Genomic DNA, 19581 nt, shown 5'->3' on the forward strand with positions numbered 1-19581 from the left:
CTTGGCTCTTTTGCAGGGGGTCTCTTCCCTTTTGGACAGGGGAGATGGATATAGATATATTTAAACATTTTTTTTTTTTTTTTTTTTTTTTTTTTTCTTCCCCCAGTCCCCCTGGAGGAGCAAGGTGCAGGTTTCTACTCCAACCTATTCATGGTGCCAATGAAGGAGGGATCGGTGTGTCCTGCTCTGAAGCTGTTAAACAGGTCTCTGCAGGTCCGGAGGTTCCGGATGGAATCCCTCCGATCCGTTATTGCTTCTCTTCCAGGGGAATTCCTCGCGTCGGTGGACATACAAGACGCCTATTTGCATGTCCCTATAGCAGAATCTCACAACAGGTTTCTGCGCAGTCAGCGGGCAGCATTACCAGTTTGTCACCCTTCCCTTTGGGCTGGCTATGGCCCCTCGGGTATTCACTAAGATCCTGGCGCTCCTTCGTACCAGGGGCATATCTCTGTTGCCCTACCTGGAGGAGATACTGATAAAGGCTTCCACCCTTCTCCAGGCCAGGGACAGCGTCCGAATCACTGTTCAGACTCTGGAGCAGTTCGGCTGGCTGATAAATGTCCAGAAGTAGTCTCTTCACCCCTCACAGAGGGTGACCTTCCTAGGGATGGTTCTGGACACTGCAGCTCAGATATTCCTTCTGAATACGAGAGGACTTGGAATCCGGGAGTTGGTATCTTTCCTACTGTGCTCCCAACGCCTCTCCATCTGGAAGTGCATGAGGGTTCTGGGGCTGATGGTGGCCTCCTTCGAGGCCATCCCCTTTGCCCAGTTTCACACTCGGCCTCTACAGCGGGCGGTTATGTCCTTTTGGGACAGGACATCGTGCGGTCTGGACTTTCGGGTCAGTCTGCCTCCTCGGGTACTGGTGGAACTCCAGTGGTGGCTGTCCTCCCAAAACCTGATTTCAGGGAGGTCCTTTCTTCCGATTTCCTGGACAGTCGTCTCCACTGACGCCAGCCACCTGGGTTGGGGTGGTGTTCTCCAGGACCGGACGGTGCAGGGGGTTTGGTCATCGGCGGAAGCCTGCCTTTCGATCAATGTGCTGGAGCTCAGAGCAATTTTCCTCCATTTTCTCATTGGACTCCTCTCCTGTAGGGCTGCAGAGTCTGAGGCAATTTTGGGTACCTGGAGTCTGAGTCGGCAAAAAATGAACGGACTCTGACTCCTACCACGTTTAAATTGGAATAAAAATAAAAGCAAGTTTAAATGTCCCAATTCACAAAGTTAGAATTAATTACCGCATTTTTCGCCCTATAAGACGCACCTAGGTTTTTGAGGAGGAAAATAAGAAAAAAAATATTTTGAACCAAAACGTGTGCTTTTGGTGGTCTGTGGGTGGCACTGTTATGGGGGCGTTTGTGGATGACACATATATATATAGCATCTTATCTTGTGTCATCCACAGATCTCCCCCCCCCCCCATAACAGTGTCCCTGTGTAGTGAATGGGGGTCGGCATCTGTTTCTGTAATAGCAGCGGGGCCCAAGGCCTGCTTCATTCATAAAGTGGGCGGAGCAGGCGCGTGACGTAGTGAGCTACGCTACGAGCGCCCGGCCTCCTGACTGCCAAGAAGTTTTTAAGATGATTGGAATACTTTAACAATACCCACAAGTTAGATATGATTACTGTATACTACAGTGACTGCACCGGGCCCCGCTGCTATTACAGAAACAGATGCCGGCCCCCAGCCCCTCCTCCCTCTCAGCCTATTCACCTGACGGTCGTAGCATTCGCTCCATAAGACGCACTGCTATTTTTCCCCCACTTTTGCGAAAAATACGGTACTTCTCTACTGTAAGAATAAAGGCCAATGCATGCAGTGAATCACGTTACCGCAAAACGAACACGTTAAGTGACCATGAAGAAGCATGCTTTTCATATGCTTCACTATATGGCACGCAACGCACAGTTAAGGAGCGGCAATACTTATACTTTCATTGTGTTGTGTTCCGCTGTTACAGGGAATGCAACGCCCATGGTTAACCTAGCCTCTTACTGATAACTGATTAAAGGGAACCTGTCACCAGTTTTATGGTGTCCTAACTAAGGGCAACATAAATAAGTGGCTGATTCACTTATCAAAATGCTGGGTCACTTTCTTTAATTGACCCAGTCAATCTGCCAACATGTGTTGAAAAGCTCCAGCTGATAATGATGGTCATGAATATTCATGAGCTCCTGACTCTCCCCGCCCACCTGCTGCTGAATAAGTTTGTTTCCATAGGAATCAGCAGCAGGTGGGCAGGGGAGTGGCTATAGCTCTGAATTAAATATACGCCGGACTCAATGACATCACGCCGGACTCGAAACGGCTCATTAGCATGTGGCATGCGGCATCTTTGTGTGTATATTATGAGGTAACATCTGTCACACCAGTAAGTGAATACATCTAAGGTACTTTTTAGTAGTTAATGATTGTATATTATTTATTTTATGATCAAATATCCACATGACAGGTTCCCTTTAAGTAAATGTTTTTTGCAGGACTAGACACTTGTATAAGTGAAGGGAATGGATAGTCAATAGTTCAAGACTAAAGCTGTAAACCATTTGAAAAACTGCTGTCATTCAGCTAAGGCTATAAAAACTTGTAAACTCGATTGTTAGCTTAAACTTTAAACATGACTATGGGATTCTACTAGGGAAATCATGTTTTACAATAAATGCCCCTTTTTGGATCCTCCCACTGCCCTATCTTCAGCAGAAGATCAGCACACAAAGGAGAAAGAAGCAGCTTCCTAGCCAGTAGTTGTGGTAATGACATTCGCATATTAAATACAAAGGAGTCAGAAGTACCAAAAACTCAGGAGTCTGAGTCGGACCTTTTGTCTACCGACTCCACAGCCCTGCTCTCCTTGCAGATCACCCAGTAAGTGTCCAGTCGGACAATGCCACAGCCGTGACTTAAGTCAACCACCAGGGTGGGACCCGCAGCCGGACAGTGATGCAGGAGGCGGAAAGGATCCTCCAGTGGGCGGAGACTCATGTTCCAGTACTGTTGGCAGTGTACATCCCAGGGGTCGACAATTGGAAGGCGGACTTTCTCAGCCGCAACACAGTGGATCCAGAAGAGTTGTCCTTAAATCCGGAAGTTTTCGAGGACATCTGTCACCGGTGGGGCTGCCCGGACATCGACCTTATGGCATCCAGGCTCAACAACAAGGTTCCCACGTTCCTGACCCGTGCTCAGGACCCAGAGGCGTACAGGGTGGACGCGCTGATGTCTCTGTGGCAGGGCTTCCCCCTCCTTTTTGTCTTTCCACCTCTGCCTCCACTACCGAAGGTCCTTCGCAAAATCACGTCGGAAGGGATTCCGACCATTCTCATCGCCCCCGATTGGCCTCGCCGCGCCTGGTTCTCGGATGTCACTCGGATGCTGGCAGACGTTCCGTGGCCTCTTCCTCTCAGGGAGGACCTACTGTCTGAAGGACCACTCTTCCACTAGAATCTACTGTCACTTCGTTTAACAGCGTGGCTGTTGAGACCGCCATCCTGAAGAAGAGGGGCTTCTCAGACTCTGCGGTGAAGACCATGATCAAGGCCAGAAAACCAGTTTCCTCCCGGATATACTATCGTACCTGGAAGGCCTTTCTTGCCTTTTGTGAAAAACTGGGTGTTTTTCCCCTTCGTTTCTCGGTTCAGGTGGTCCTCTCCTTTCTCCAGTTTGGCCTTGAGATGGGAATGTCGCTGAGCTCTCTGAAGGGCCAGGTCTCTGCTCTGTCCATTTTCTTTCAGCGATCCCTGGCTCTGCTCGGTCCAGTGAGGACCTTCCTACAAGTCTGTGCCCATGGTCTGTGTCCCCCAATGGATAAGACGAGAGATTTTACAGGTGAGTTTCACAAAAATCTCCTTTTTGTTACACCATTTTTTATGGTGTTTATCGGACAGGGTGGATCATGTGATATTTTTATAGAGCCGATCATTACGGACGCGGCGATACCTAATGTGTTGTAGTTTTTCCTTTTCTTTACTGATCCCCTCTGCAATGCATTACAATACATCTGTATTGTAATGCATTGCCTGTTCGTGTACTACAGTGAGTAATACACAAACAGGTTGCCTAGGAGACCCAGCCTGAGGTTGGAGGTCCTCAGAACCTGTAGAAGGCAGGTCCCGATGCCATGCAAGGCATTAGGCAGCCTCTGCATGGCATCTGGCTACCTTCTGACACATCGAGTAGCTGCCACAGCAGCGCAGGGACTCGATGCACTCCCTCACCCAACACAAACCCCTTCTATGTTGCGGTCAGCACGGACCGCAGCACAGAAGGGGTTAATTCGCCGGCATCGGCTCTTGGAGCAATGCCAGCGGATACAGCAGGGGCCCGGCTACCAGGGACTGCCGGGCCACTGCAGTCATTGTGCATGCACTACTCCGGTGCCCGCCCGATCACCATGACTTACTATTACGTCAAATTGGCGTCCGTGACGTAATAGTACGTCATGTGTCGGGGAGGGGTTAAAAACAAATTAAAATTGTAAAAAAAAAAAAAAATTACACATTTTGACTCCAATTTACCACCATCAAGTAGAATAACTGACGAGAAAATCATCTCAGAATGGTTTGGTTAAGTAAAATATCATAACAAAGTAACACATGTCAGATTTGCACAAAATGGCCTGGACCTTAAGGTGAAAAATGTCAGGGTCCTGAAGGGGTTAAATGGGTTGTCTCTCTAAAGCAAATAGGATTTGTGTAGATAAAGTTAATACAAGGCACTTACTAATGTATTGTGATTGTCCATATTGCTGCCTTTGTTAGCTGAATTCATTTCTCCATCACATTACACTGTTTGTATCCAGGGGTTACGACCACCCTGTAATCCAGCAGCAGTGCTCATGCTTGTACATCACTGGAAAAAGCTCCTGCCTATGTGCACTCCCATGTTCCTGGTCACCAGAGATGCTAGAGCCTTTTCCTATAATGTGCAAGCATGGTTACTGCTGCTGGATTGCCAGGTGGTTGTAGCATATAATGTGGTGAAAAAAAAACGAATCCAGCCAGCAAAGGAGGCAATATGGACAATCGCAACACATTAGCAAGTGTCTTGTATTAACTTTATCTAAACAATAAATCCAGTTTGCTGAAGTGAGACAACCCCTTTAATTTTTCTGCCTTTATTACGTATACACAGGAATTACTTTATGAATACATTCACTTATCCTTCTCTTCTTCCTACCTCTTTTTCACAGAACAATCAAGGATCGCATTATCTGAAGGTGTACTTGCGAGTGCGGCCTTTTTCAAAGACAGAGCTTGCTAACAATGAATCCCAGGTAGATTTCTAAAATACAATCTTAGTCTTCATTGTAAGTCAATCTTTTAATTTATTTAATACATTTTTTTTCCATAGAGAAACTTTGACCAATATAACAAATCAATTTTTCAACAGGTTCTTATGGATCCCATTAGCTTAGTTATTGTCACATCTGTGACATTTGTCATATCTCTACTGTATGCCATAGATGTCAGATGTGGGTCTAACATCTGGAAGTCACTCCTATCTCCAGAATGGGGCACTGACATGACCAGAGCACACTGCAGGGTCCGCTATATACTGCTTTGTGACTCCTAAAATTAATAAAGTTGGTGTGCTAAGCTATTTAGGGAATACATAAAGGGAATCAACAAGGTAAGAGGAGAGAATATTTAAAAGAAGAAAAACTGCTACAAGAGGACATAGTTTTAAATTAGAGGGGCAAAGGTTTAAAAGTAATATCAGGAAGTATTACTTTACTGAGTAGTGGATGCATGGAATAGCCTTCCTGCAGAAGTGGTAGCTGCAAATACAGTGGAGGAGTTTAAGCATGCATGGGATAGGCATAAGGCCATCCTTCATATAAGATGGGGCCAGGGGGTATCCATAGTATTTAGTATATTGGGCAGACTAGATGGGCCAAATGGTTCTTATCTGCCGACACATTCTGTTTCTATGTTTTGGATAACCCCATAGCAGTGAAGGGAGAGCAAATGCGGTCACATCTCCATTTACTGCTGAGGCTTCTGAAAATGGCAGTCAGCAGTGAATGGTGGGAGGCCTACATGCACAGCTTGCTCTCCCACAGAGGTGGCACCCACACCTGTCTGACATTTATGGCATGTCCTGGTAATATGCAATCACTGTCACAGCCAGATGGGGAATAATCCTTTTTAACCTGCTCAGGACCGCCGTATGCAGGATTGCGTTTTTGCGGCGGTCCTGTTTCTCTAGGTGGACTCGCCGGTGCGTCTTCTCGCGAGACGCGAGATTTCGGGGAAAGCCGGCCCGCCCATGCGCATCGCGGGCAGGCAAAATTTAAAAGACAAGTTCGTCATCAACCTGCCAGCCAATGATCGTGGCTGGCAGGTTGTTGATTTTCAAAAAAACGAATCAGCAGCCAGATAACACATCATATTTAGTAAATATGATGTGTTATATGCTGTGCTCCTCTGCTCCTTCTTTTGGTCGGTTGGTTCCAGCAGAGGAGCACACATCACTGTGAGTACCCACCAACACCACACTTAGCCCCCAGATCACCTCCCAGCACCCCAATTAACCCCTTGATCACCCCTTCTTGCCCCTGTCAATCACTAGTGAAAAGGAAAAAAGTGATCAGTGCAAACTGTCACTTATTTTTTTTTTCCCACTGGTATTGACTGATAGGTTTTAGTATAGTTTAGGTCCCTTGGTTAGGTAGTTTAGCGATCGGTTAGCGCCCAGCCCACCGCACCGCAGTCCCTTATTCGCTGATTAGCGTATCGCTAATCGGCATTTATACTTTTATAGTATCTGTAAGTGATCAAAACTGATCACGGTCAGATCTATAATAGTATTAGTGTCACTTTAGTTCGCCCTCCACCCAAAACGCAATGTTTGCCTGATCGGTCGCCCACACGTGCGTTCACCCATGCCCGCCCCACCACAGTGACAAAATTATATATATATTTTTTTCACTGCACATTCACTTTACACACGCTGCGGCGATAAAAAAATCATCAGTTTTGATATTTTTTATCAACCGCAGCGGCCTCCGGTACGTCGCTAGCCTCCCCTTTGTAAGACAGGCTTGCTTTTTTTCTTGGGTAGTCTCAGGGAATACCCCTAAATTTAGTTGCCCAAATGTCAAACAGGGGGTATTCTTCTGAAGAGGCCTACAGGCTTCTGACCCAGTCGGATGAGGAATGGGAACCCTCATCTGATGAATCTAGCGGGTCAGAATACGAACCTGTAGAAAGCAGTGGCTCTCTGACCCAAAGTTCGGACGAGGAGGCTGAGGTCCCTGATAGCAGCAGGCGTACCCGGCCCCGTGTCGCTAGACCACAGGTTGCGCAGGATCCGCTTCAAGAGCAGCAGAGTGGGGCTGGTGCTGTCGGATTACGTGGTGAGGCATACTCCAGCAGCGCAGCCCTCCCTGGACCTAGTACCAGCACTGCCGTACAACCTGGTGAAGTGGCGAGCACCAGAAGGGCAGTTGAAGCTGGTACGGTGGCACGAGCAGTAGTGACCCCGTCGCAGCCACCGCAAAGACGTGCCCGTAGAGCCCCTAGAATCCCTGAGGTGCTGGCAAACCCTGATTGGCAGTCCCCAACTTCAGCCGCACCTGTAGTTCCCCCTTTCACCGCCCAGTCTGGAGTTCGGGTTGAGACAGCTCAGATCGGTTCGGCCCTGGGATTTTTTTAGCTGTTCTTGACTGCGGAGCTCTTGGACTTAGTCGTGGCCGAAACAAATCGGTATGCCACACAATTTATATCCGCCAACCCGGGAAGCTCTTATGCCCAGTCTTTCCGGTGGAAACCAGTCCAAGTTTCCGAAATTAAAACTTTTCTGGACCTTCTCCTCAACATGGGTCTAACTAAAAAGCATGAATTGCGGTCATATTGGTCCACGAACCCAATTCATCACATGCCCATGTTCTCTGCTGCTATGTCCAGGACACGATTTGAGACCATCCTGCGTTTCCTGCACTTTAGCGACAACACCACCTCCCGTCCCAGAGGCCACCCAGCTTTTGATCTGCTCCACAAAATTCGGCCCCTCATAGACCATTTCAACCAGAAATTTGCAGATTTGTATACCCCTGAGCAAGGGACATCTGCGTAGACGAGTCCCTTATACATTTTACCGGGCGCCTTGGCTTCAAACAATACATCCCAAGCAAGCGCGCCCGGTATGGGGTCAAATTGTATAAGCTCTGTGAAAGGGCCACAGGCTATATCCACAAATTTCGGATCTATGAGGGAAAAAGATCAGACCCTGGAGCCGGTCGGTTGCCCTGACTACCTGGGGAGCAGTGGGAAGACAGTCTGGGACTTGGTGTCACCCTTATTCGGCAAGGGGTACCATCTTTATGTGGACAATTTCTACACAAGTGTGGCCCTCTTTAGGCATTTGTTTCTAGAACGGATTGGCGCCTGTGGCACCGCGCGAACTAGTCGCGCGGGCTTCCCCCAATGGCTCGTTACCACCCGTCTTGCAAGGGGGCAGAGGGCTGCATTGTGTAACGAAGAACTGCTCGCGGTGAAATGGAGAGACAAGCGTGACGTTTACATGCTGTCCTCCATTCATGCAGACATAACAATCCAAATTGAGCGAGCAACCCGTGTCATTGAAAAGCCCCTCTCAGTCCACGACTATAACCTTCACATGGGAGGGGTGGACTTCAATGACCAGATGTTGGCTCCGTATTTAGTGTCCCGCAGAACCAGACGCTGGTATAAGAAGGTGTCTGTATATTTAATTCAATTGGCTCTGTACAATAGTTTTGTTCTCTACAGTAAGGCTGGGAGAACTGGATCCTTCCTCAAATTTCAAGAAGCGATCATCGCGAACCTCCTGTACCCAGGAGGTTCCGTGGCCCCATCCACCAGTGTAGTTAGCCGTCTACACCAGCGACATTTCCCCAGTGTCGTTCCTGGTACCTCAAACCGACCGTCACCCCGAAAAAGATGTCGTGTCTGTAGCAGGAGTGGAATAAGGCGTGACACCCGCTATTTCAGTCCTGACTGTCCTGACCACCCTGCCCTATGCTTAAAGGGAGTGTTTCCGGAAGTACCACACAGTTACACCTAGCATAGGGATCACATCTCACCAGGACAGGCACACAGGGCTATTGGGGCCCATTCACATACAGCTGCTGCAAACCTCTCCTTTCTCCTGGGACAAAGTGCATAACGCACTTCGCCACATCTTTGGGCGATATGCGCTTTGCACATTGACCCTTGGGGATGGAGAGGTTTGTTCTATAAAGGTAAAAAAAAAAAAAAAAAAACAGTAAGAAAAAAGGTTAATGTTTAGTTCAAAAAGTTAAAGTTTATATGTTCTGTTCCAAAGTTAATAAAATTATTGCGTTGCGGCCTGTGTTTTTTTTTTTTTTTTTTTTAAACCTTCCAGGTGGACCAACCGATCGACTAGCTGCAGCACTGATATGCATTCTGACAGAAGCATTGCGCTGCTGTCATATTACACGCAAGTCGGTGTATGCGGCGCTGCAAGACGAGATTTCTACTCTGCAGTAAAAGATACGTTTGCCAAGGCATACGAGCTGAGGAGGAGGCGGCGTTCCTATGCTTTGGCAAACACTTTGTATATAAAAAAAATAAAAAATCCCGGCAATGATTTATTCATCCACATCGATTGATGTGAATGGAGAAATCTAGTTTGCCAGGGCATACGAGCTAAGTGGGTATGGATGTTGGGCGGAGCTCCTATGTCCTGGCAGACGCCTTTCTTCCCCCTTTTTTTTTTTTGTGGCAGAGATTTTTCGATCCACATTGATCGATGCGAATGAAGAAATCTGTGCCGTTCATTTTTTTCTTTTATCCCAGAGGCTGCACGGAAGAAAAAATCTCATTACCTGTATGCTCAATATAAGGAGAATAGCAGAAACTCCTAATGCTGGCCATACATGTAATGATTGCGGAGACCCTCAAATGCCAGGGCAGTACAAACACCCCACAACTGACCCCATTTTGGAAAGAAGACACCCCAAGGTATTCGCTGAGGGGCATATTGAGTCCATGAAAGATTTACATTTTTGTCCTGAGTTAGCGGAAAGTGAGACTTTGTGAGAAAAAACAAAAAAAAAATCAATTTCCGCTAACTTATGCCAAAAAAATAAATTTCTATGAACTCGCCATGCCCCTCATTGAATACCTTGGGGTGTCTTCTTTCCAACGTGGGGTCACATGTGGGGTATTTATACTGCCCTGACTTTTTAGGGGCCCTGGGATCCAAATGTCTGGGATCCAAATGTCTAAAAATGCCCTCCTAAAAGGAATTTGGGCACCTTTGTGCATCTAGGCTGCAAAAAAAGTGTCACACATGTGGTATCGCCTTACTCAGGAGAAGCTGGGGAATGTGTTTTGGGGTGTCATTTTACATATACCCATGCTGGGTGAGATAAATATCTTGGTCAAATGCCAACTTTGTATAAAAAAACACATTCCCCAACTTCTCCTGAGTATGGCGATACCAGATGTGACACTTTTTTGCAGCCAAGGTGGGCAAGGGGGCACATATTCCAAAGTGCACCTTTCGGATTTCACCGGTCATTTTTTACTTTTTGATTGCAAACTACTTCTCACACATATGGGCCCCTAGAATGCCAGGGCAGTATAACTACCTCACAAGTGACCCCATTTTGGAAAGAAGACACCCCAAAGTATTCCGTAAGGGGCATGGCGAGTTCCTAGAAATTTTTTATTTTTTGTCGCAGGTTAGTGGAATATGAGACTTTGTAAGAAAAAAAAAAAATCGTCATTTTCCGCTAACTTGTTACAAAAAATAAAAAGTTCTATGAACTCACTATGCCCATCAGCGAATACCTTAGGGTGTCTACTTTCCAAAATGGGGTCATTTGTGGGGTTTTTCTACTGTTTGGGCATTGTAGAACCTCAGGAAACATGACGGGTGCTCAGAAAGTCATAGCTGCTTCAAAAAGCGGAAATTCACATTTTTGTACCATAGTTTGTAAACGCTATAACTTTTACCCAAACCATTTTTTTTTTTTTTTTTTGCCCAAACATTTTTTTTTTTATCAAAGACTACATGTCTTTGATAAAAAAAAAAAAAATGTTTGGGCAAAAAAAAAAAAAATATGGTTTGGGTAAAAGTTATAGCGTTTACAAACTATGGTACAAAAATGTGAATTTCCGCTTTTTGAAGCAGCTATGACTTTCTGAGCACCCGTCATGTTTCCTGAGGTTCTACAATGCCCAAACAATAAATTTAGCGAAAAATTTATATATGGATGTCGTTTTTTTGCAAAATTTTACAGCTGAAAGTGAAAAATGTCTTTTTTTTGCAAAAAATCGTTACATTTTGATTAATAACAAAAAAGTAAAAATGTCAGCAGCAATGAAATACCACCAAATGAAAGCTCTATTAGTGAGAAGAAAAGGAGGTAAAATACATTTGGGTGGTAAGTTGCATGACCGAGCGATAAACGGTGAAAGTAGTGTAGAAGTGTAAAAAGTGGCCTGGTCATTCAGCTAGCGGGGTTGAAGTGGTTAAAGTGTGTGTGTGTGTGTGTGTATGTATATAGAATTTTTAATTTTTTTTTCTTGTGGAGAATGCAGCTGCAGTAATTCCTTTTGACCTGTCATTGTATTTGTATTTTAGGATTGCGTAACAATAGAAAACTCTGAGATTGTGGCTCTCTCTGCTCCAAAAGACTCCTCTACGATGAAAAATTGTGAACGAGGCATTGGGCAGTCAGTGCATAAGTTTACTTTCACAAGGGTAGGTAGTGCCACTGACTGTACCTGACAGGTTACTGATTCATATAGGTTATTGCATACGATTTGCAAAAATGCTCTTCACTGCACAGATCTACGGAGAGGAAACGACACAGGCAGAATTTTTTGAAGGCACCATGAAAGACTTGGTTGTTTCTTTTGCTAACGGGCAGAATGGACTTGTCTTCACTTATGGTGTCACGAATGCTGGAAAAACCTTTACAATTCAAGGTATTTAATGTTGTCAGTGTGTAGTGTAATTTTTATTTTTGTTTCCTTATATTATAAATACACACGCCTATTTTTGTGTATGTAATGTATTATCTAAAATTGTGTTCAGTATATGGTTGTCAAATTTTGCATGAAAAAGCAACTCGTGAATAGCATTGGGGGACACAGCACCATGACCCAGCTGTCACTAGGAGGCTGACACTAGAAAGGAAAAGTGTTGGCTATACCCTCTGCAGACACTAAACTAACTAGTCACCCAGTCCCTCATTACTGCATCGGCAGTGGCATGCCGGCAATCCCATGTATGTGCGAGTCTGCCGAAGGGGTGACCCTTTGGTACCTAAAGATGCCATATTCTCCCTGCTTCCCTGTCCCATGGGGTCTCTGGTTACTCCCAGGACAGGTCTGAGGCTGGTGACTAATCCTCCCCTTCCACTGCCTCGTGGGACACCTCTGACTCTGATTCCGGATTGGAGCAGAGCCCAGCACGGTCTGCTGCCATGCAGGATCTTATCAGGGCAGTTAGGGATGCTCTTCACATGCAGGAAGACCCACTCCTTTTCGGCTCAGGAATCCGTATAATTCTTCAGTTCCTGGTTCCCCGCTTTGGTTTTCCCTAACCGTGCGGATCTCGACACACTCCTGGCCAAGGAGTGGCGTCACCCGGATAGGTGTCTTCAGCCTGCAAAGAGTTCCCCTCTTTTGGCCAGGGGGTGGGCTTCATGTTATTCGGGGGGGCCTTGGGAGGTTCCCCTTTTATTTCCAATCCCCAGTCTGCAAAGCCATCATCTGCATGATTGTTTTCCCCCACTTGGGTCGCCTCCTCTAGTGGGGGGAGTTTTTTTAAAAAATATTTTTTTCCGCCTTTTTAGGATCACTAGCGCTTGGGTTCTGGAGGTAGTTTCCTCCGCATACAAAATTGAACTCTCCTCCCTTCCCACAGGTCTGTTCTTCCAATTGTTGCCGCCCTGGTCCCCCACCTGGGTGGCTTCTTTTTTTTAAGGCCATTCATTCCCTTCACGCGCATGGAGTGATCGTTCCTGTTCTGCCCTTGGAATGTTTTCAGAGGTTATACTGGAATCTCTTCACTGTTCCCAAGAAGGACTGTTCTCTTCGCCCCATTTTGGATCTGAAGGCACTCAATCATTTTGTCTTTGTCATCACTTTTGCATGGAGTCCCTCAGATTGATGACTGCTTCCCTCGAGGTGGGCAAGTTTGTCTTCCATCGACATCCGGGATGCTTAGCTTCAGGTCCCCATAGCTCTGTCTCATCAGGGGTACTTTCGCTTTGTGGTAGGTTCTCTGCATTTCAATTCGTGGCATTGCCCTTCGGCCTAGCATCTGCTCCGAGTGTCTTTACAAAGGTGTTGGCTCTCCTCGTTGCACTTCTCCATGTCAGGGGAGTGGCAGTAATACCCTACCTGGATGATAGTCTGATGAAGGCCCTGTCCTGGGTGGACAAACCTGTCCAGCCTCCACATCACCCTGTCTGGGCTCTCCTTGTTCCCAGCCACAGGATGGATTTCCTGGGCATGGGCTTTGACACTCTCCTCGGACGAGTGTTTTTTCCCCAGGACAAGGTAGTGGCTCTCCAATCAGGGGTGGCTCGCCTTCGAGCAGTGTCCTCTGTCCATCAGAAGTGCATGCGCGTTCTGGGCTGGATGGTTGCCTCCCATTTCTTATGCCCAATTCCACACCCGATCCCTTCAGCTCTCAATTTTTGCCTGGTGGAACAAGTCTGTCAAGCCTCGATCGCCCGATCCGCTTTTCCCCTCTGGTCCACCAGGACTTGTGTTGGTGGCTGAGCTCCTGAACTATCTCTCTCAGCAGATTCTTCCTCCTGCATCTCCCCCCCCCCCCCCTTTCCCCCCTGTTGGCAGGTGATCTTCCCCAGTGCCAGCCTAGCAGGTTGGGGGGGCAGTCTTTCGGTCTCTCACAGCACAGGGTCAGTAGTTGGTACTAGAGAGCTCCCCGCAGATCAATATCCTAGAGCTCAGGGCCATTTTTCTTAGCTCTTTCCTATTGGACTCTCCTCCTCCGCTGTCTTCCTGTCTGGATTCTGACTGACAACTCCACTGCGGTGGCTTTTTTGAACCACCAGGGGGCCACCAGAAGCATGGCGATACTGAAGGAAGCCTCTCGCATCCTGCGGTGGGCAGAGGGACACGTTCCCACTCCTTCTTTCCCTTTCCCTTTCCCCCTCTCCCGCCTTTCCCTTTCCCCCTCTCTCCCGCCTTTCCCTTTCCCCCTCTCCCGCCTTTCCCTTTTCCCCCCTCTCCCGCCTTTCCCTTCCCCCCTCTCCCGCCTTTACCTTTCCCCCCCTCGTCCCGCTTCCTTCCCCCCCTCTCCCGCCTTTCCCTTTCCCCCCTCTCCCGCCTTTCCCTTTCCCCCACTCGTCCCCGCCTTTCCCTTTCCCCCCTCTCCCGCCTTTTCCCTTTCCCCCCTCTCCCGCCTTTCCCTTTCCCCCCTCTCCGGCCTTTCCCTTCCCCCTCTCCCCGCCTTTCCCTTTCCCTTTCCCCCTCTCCTCCAGCCCTTTCCCTTTCCCTTTCCCCCCCTCTCCATCCGCCTTTCCCTTCCCTTTTCCCCCCCTCTCCCGCCTTTCCTTTCCCCCTCGTCCCGCCTTTCCCTTTCCCCCTCTCCCTCTCCCGCCTTTCCCTCTCCCGCCTCTCCCGCCTTTCCCTCTCCCGCCTTTCCCTTTCCCCCTCTCCCGCCTTTCCCTTTCCCCCCTCTCCCGCCTTTCCCTTTCCCCCTCTCCCGCCTTTCCCTTTCCCCCTCTCCCGCCTTTCCCTTTCCCCCTCTCCCGCCTTTCCCTTGGCCGGCCATGAGAAAGGTCTCGGCCTTCTGTTCTACAGTGGAACCATGGGATTTGAATCTGATCTTAGATGCACTTCAGTCCTCTCCCTTCGAGCCCTTGAAGGTGATCTCCCTTTTCTTAATCTTTAAGGTTGCCTTTCTAGGTGTGATTACCTCCATTCGCAGAGTCTCTGAGCTGGTGGCGCTCTCTTGCCGGTCCCCCTTTTTGGTTTTTCACCAGGACAAGGTTGTCCTGCGCCCAGTTCCCTTCTTTCGTCCCAAGGTTTTCTCATTCCACATTAATGAGGAGATTGTACTGCCTTCATTCTGTCCCAACCCCTCATATTCCAGAGAGCGGTCTCTCCATCGTCTGGATGTGGTTCGGGTGCTCCGGCTGTATCTCCAGTTAGCTGAGTCCTTCCGTCGTTCTGACTCCCTCTTTGTCGTCCCAGAGGGCTCACATAAGGGTTTACAAGCCTCCAAAGCCGCAATCGTTGGATTCGGTCGTCTGTCAAGGAAGCAGATGTGGCAAAGGGTTGTGATTTCCCCTTTACGGTTGACCGTTCACTCCGCTGGGGCATCCTGGGTGGTCTGGTGTTAAAGGGGCTATTAATTATTTATATTTATGCAAATCTCAATCATAAATAGGCGTCAATTGTCTACTGATGACTCCCCCTATTTATGCCTAAATTAACAACAAATCACTACTGATTGCCTTACGCTAATCACTAAACTAGCTGCATGCGCCTTACTGACTGCTGCTAGTAACCACACGTTACACAATAGGTATAAATAACACAGTATTTATTAATCCTTACAGAACATAACACACGTAATAAACTAATACAGTACCAACAATACACTACAACTATTGCTGCAGCTCCTTGCTACTACAAAGGAATATATATGTTTATAACTAATAGATATAGAGATATATTTTATATCAAGGGAATAGAGAGATATTCTATATCAAGGGAATAGAGAGATAGATGCACAACATTATTAGAATACACACTAATACGGTTCTGACTATGCCTACCCAGTCCCAATTCCTCCCCAGTATCTAACTATAATTACAATAATACACATACATACACTTTACCAGAAGCCCACCCAATCCTGTCAATATACTCTCCCTACGGGGAATAACAAGGGGTAAATATAAACGCTGCTGCTGGGGTAAGCAGGGCAACCGGGAAGGGGTAGAGGCAATACCAGGATAGGTATAAGGGTTAGGTTCAGGGGCTATAGCGGGGGATATGAGGGATCCTGGGGGAACACAGGGGGATTAGGCTCAGGGGAAGGTAAGGGTTCAGGGGTAAGGGTTAATGAGCTGCAGGGGAAGGTAAGGGTCACTAAGGGTTATAGGGGGAAACCAAGGGAAGCAGGGGCTATAGGGAAACACAGGGGAATTGGGGTCTGTTGGTGGTGTAAGGGTTAATGCAGGGAATGCAGAGGAATCGGGGGTTGGTGGTATAGGGCAGGGGGATAATATATATGTAAGGGATTAATGCAGGGGAATCGGGGAATAATATAGCAGGGGATCGTTGCTGGTATAGGGCAGGGGGATAATGTATATCGTTGGTGGTATAGGGAGGGTAATACAAAAAGGGTTAATAATACTCAGCGGTGATGCTCGCTTGTCCAGGGGGGCTCGTTTGTCCAGGGGATGCTTCTTCCTGCCGGTGGTGGACTTACCTGACTGCTGAGCGGAGCGCCGCCGGCCTATTTAAGCTTGGCGACGCCCGCTCGCAGTCCCACCATTGCCGCCGTGCGCATGCGCACCGCCGGCCTGAACATGTGGGCCGGCGCGGTGATATGACGTCACCACGCCGGCCCGAGGATCTCGAAGCGTGCTTCCAGGCAGGGGGATCCTTTGATCCTCCCGCCTGTGGACCGGACGCCTAACTCCAGCGCTGTAATTAGTGCCGGAGGTCAGCCACCCACAGGGGCATGGGAACTCTTTGTTCCCATGTCTGTTAGGCGCACCATCTCTGGTGCGGCCAGAGATGGTGACAAAGGGCAGAGGATCTTATTGATCCTCTGTCCTTTTGTAGAGGCCGACGCTGGACATAATTGTCCAACTGTCGGTCGAATCCACGCCCCAGCAGGCGCATTTGAGCGGGATTACGGCCATATGTTTATAGATGCTTGAGGCACATCTATAAACATATATGAATGGACATTACATACACATAGGGGGCAGGAATAAGCCCACCTATATAATAATACATATCATAGGGGTACATATACATCCACAGATGTCTGGGACACATCTATAGATATATATGTACCCATACCCCTGAAACCCACCCCTATAATATACCCTATATACATTGAGATGTATGCTGCCAAGGGGGCACACATACATCTCTCTGTATGCATACACGCATCTGGCCTCGGCCTCCCAGGTCTGCAAGGCCACCACATGGTTCTCCATTCATACCTTCTCCAGGTTTTACCACATCCATTCCTTGATCTCTGTGATGGCAGTTTGGGTTGCGACGTTCTGCAAGTGGCTGTGCGGTAGGCTTTTCGCATGGCTGTTTCTTCCTGCTCTTGGGGACTGCTTTGGGACGTCCCATGGTGCTATGTCCCCCAATGCCATTCACGAGAAATGGATTTTTGTACGTGTCATAAAATCCTCTTCTCGTTGGATGCATTGGGGGGACACAGATCCCACCCTTGTTGTTTTCCTTCTTTGTTCAGGTTTTCGGGGTTTCCTGGGACTCTTCGATAATGGTCCCGTTTCTGGTTTAGGACATGTTGGCTTCACTTTTTGCTCTCTATTTTGGTGCTCCTACTGCTTTAGTACCAACTGGTAAGTTTAGTGTCTGTGCAAAGGGTTTAGTCCATCTGGATGGAGCGAACACGTTCCCTTTCTAGTGGCAGCTGGGCATATACCAATGATGCTGTGTCCCACAATGCATCCAACGAGAAAAGGGTTTTACGGTAAGTACAAAAATCTATTTTATTTTATTTTCTCCCCCCACATGCCATACCTGGCATTTTCTTAAAGGGGTCTGAAAAATTGACAATTGTGCTGTAAAACAGTAGATAAATATGTTTACACAGACTGTTAAATGGATTTTTTTTTTTTTTATTTTTTTTTGGTGTGTTTAATCCTTAGGGACACCAAAAGATAAAGGGATACTGCCTAGATCACTGGACGTTGTCTTTGGTCATATTAAAGGTCGGCAGTATGTCAAGATGAATCTAAAGCCGTATCTTGGCAATGATATTATGAAACTGGATCCTGCTCAAGTAAAGCAAGAAGAAGTCTTAAAAGCAGCTCTGTTTTCCAGTCTAAAAGAGGTTGGCACTTGGAAACCTAAAGCTTCAGGTCCTACTGTGTTTCTGTTGTACTAACTGTCCACAAGGTGGCAGCAAAGGAATTCTAGAAGCTGTGGAGCTGCTATATTACAGAATGATAGATAGATTGATGGATTGATTTCTCGCCCAGTTTCCTTGGGGGACACAGAAGACCTTGGGTATAGCTCATCTCCCTAGGAGGCGTGACACTAAGAAAAAACTGTTAAGCCCCTCCTCCACAGCTATACCCTCAGCCTGGAGAGAAAGGCTGCCAGTTTTAGCTTAGTGTCCAAGGAGGCAAGACACTCCCTGCTACTGCAGGGCTGTTTTCTCCTTGTTTAAATTTTGATTTTTACTTTTTTTCTTTTCTTTTTGTTCCAGATCATCAGGGACAACAGAGACGCACTAGACCTCTCTGTTTCTCCCGGGGTTGAGCTGCGCCAGTGCCGGTCATCCGCACTGCTGCCTCCCCCACAGAAGACAAGGTGGATCAGGGCAGCCCAGCTCCCCTACATCCCGCCAGCGCAAGGGTCGCCCGCACGCCAAGTCCCTCTTCCAGCGTCCTGCCACTACGGTGCCAGTAGCTGAAGGGGCGACCCTGCTGGAATGGACCGAGGGTGAAGACGACTATGGTGAGAGAGTGGCTTCTCCAGCCCTACGTCCCCCACCCCCCACCCTGGTCTCCTGCGTGCCTGACCCCCCATACTGGGCCTCTGGACCCTTCGGTCACTGCTGGACCTAGGCTGGCCCCTGGGGTGCTGCGGGGCGACATTCTACTCCTGCTCCCTCTCCTCCCTTCTGGCCCTCATGGGACGTTTTAGCAGCAGAATGCTGAGAATAGGCATTCACTTATCAGCGTCCCTCCTGGGAACGCTGTGCTCGCATCCTCACGGGCACCCAGTCTCAGGGTCCCCCCATCCCCTCACCGATGCGCTGCTCTGGACCGGGGGCTTTTTCCTGACGGCAGTGCTGCTTGGGTTTTTTACTTCCCGGCCTGCTCGGCCGCACCTCCGGCGCTTCTTCCCGGCCTGCTGGGCCGCACCTCCGAGCTGGGCCGCACTCCGGCACTCCTTCCCGGCCCCCGACTGTTCTGGCCTGCGGGGTAGACTCCCGCGGCCGGCATCTGGCTGAGCACGATGCTCCAACGATTCCGGCCGGCCGTCGGCGACTTCCGGTCGGCCGGGCGCCGCAAATTTTGGCCCAGGCTTCGGGCCTACTGGGCCGCATTCCGGCGCTCCACCCGGGCCCCTGACTTCCGGTCCGCGGGGTGGGCTTCCGCGGCCGGTTTGTCCGGGCAGTCCGCTCCGGTTTCCTGTGCGGCCCCGGTCAGCCGGGTGCCGCAGAAAATTTAGGCCCCGGCTTCACGGCCTGCTAGGCCGCAATCTTCCGGCCTCTGTTGAGGGGGCGGGAACTTCTCCGGGCGCGAATCCTTCCCGCCTGGAGGTTCCCCGCCCCCAGGGGATCACGGCGCCGCCTCCTCCTCCCTTCCAGGTTGGTTGGCTGTTAACCCTTCGGGTACCGGC

The 19581-nt window shown here is 48.6% G+C and overlaps 1 protein-coding gene across 1 annotated transcript in view; it reads left to right on the forward strand.

The window, feature by feature from the left end:
- LOC122938219 (kinesin-like protein KIF20A) overlaps positions 1-19581 on the forward strand; it is a 117222-nt gene that overhangs the window by 25521 nt on the left and 72120 nt on the right. Inside the window, exons 3-6 of the mRNA XM_044293591.1 lie at positions 5199-5282; positions 11606-11725; positions 11814-11952; positions 17877-18061. Of these exons, the coding sequence (XP_044149526.1) occupies positions 5199-5282; positions 11606-11725; positions 11814-11952; positions 17877-18061 (528 nt within the window). The remainder of the gene's footprint in view (positions 1-5198; positions 5283-11605; positions 11726-11813; positions 11953-17876; positions 18062-19581) is intronic.

The sequence above is a fragment of the Bufo gargarizans genome, chromosome 5 (assembly GCF_014858855.1).
Source record: "Bufo gargarizans isolate SCDJY-AF-19 chromosome 5, ASM1485885v1, whole genome shotgun sequence".
Taxonomy (NCBI): domain Eukaryota; kingdom Metazoa; phylum Chordata; class Amphibia; order Anura; family Bufonidae; genus Bufo; species Bufo gargarizans.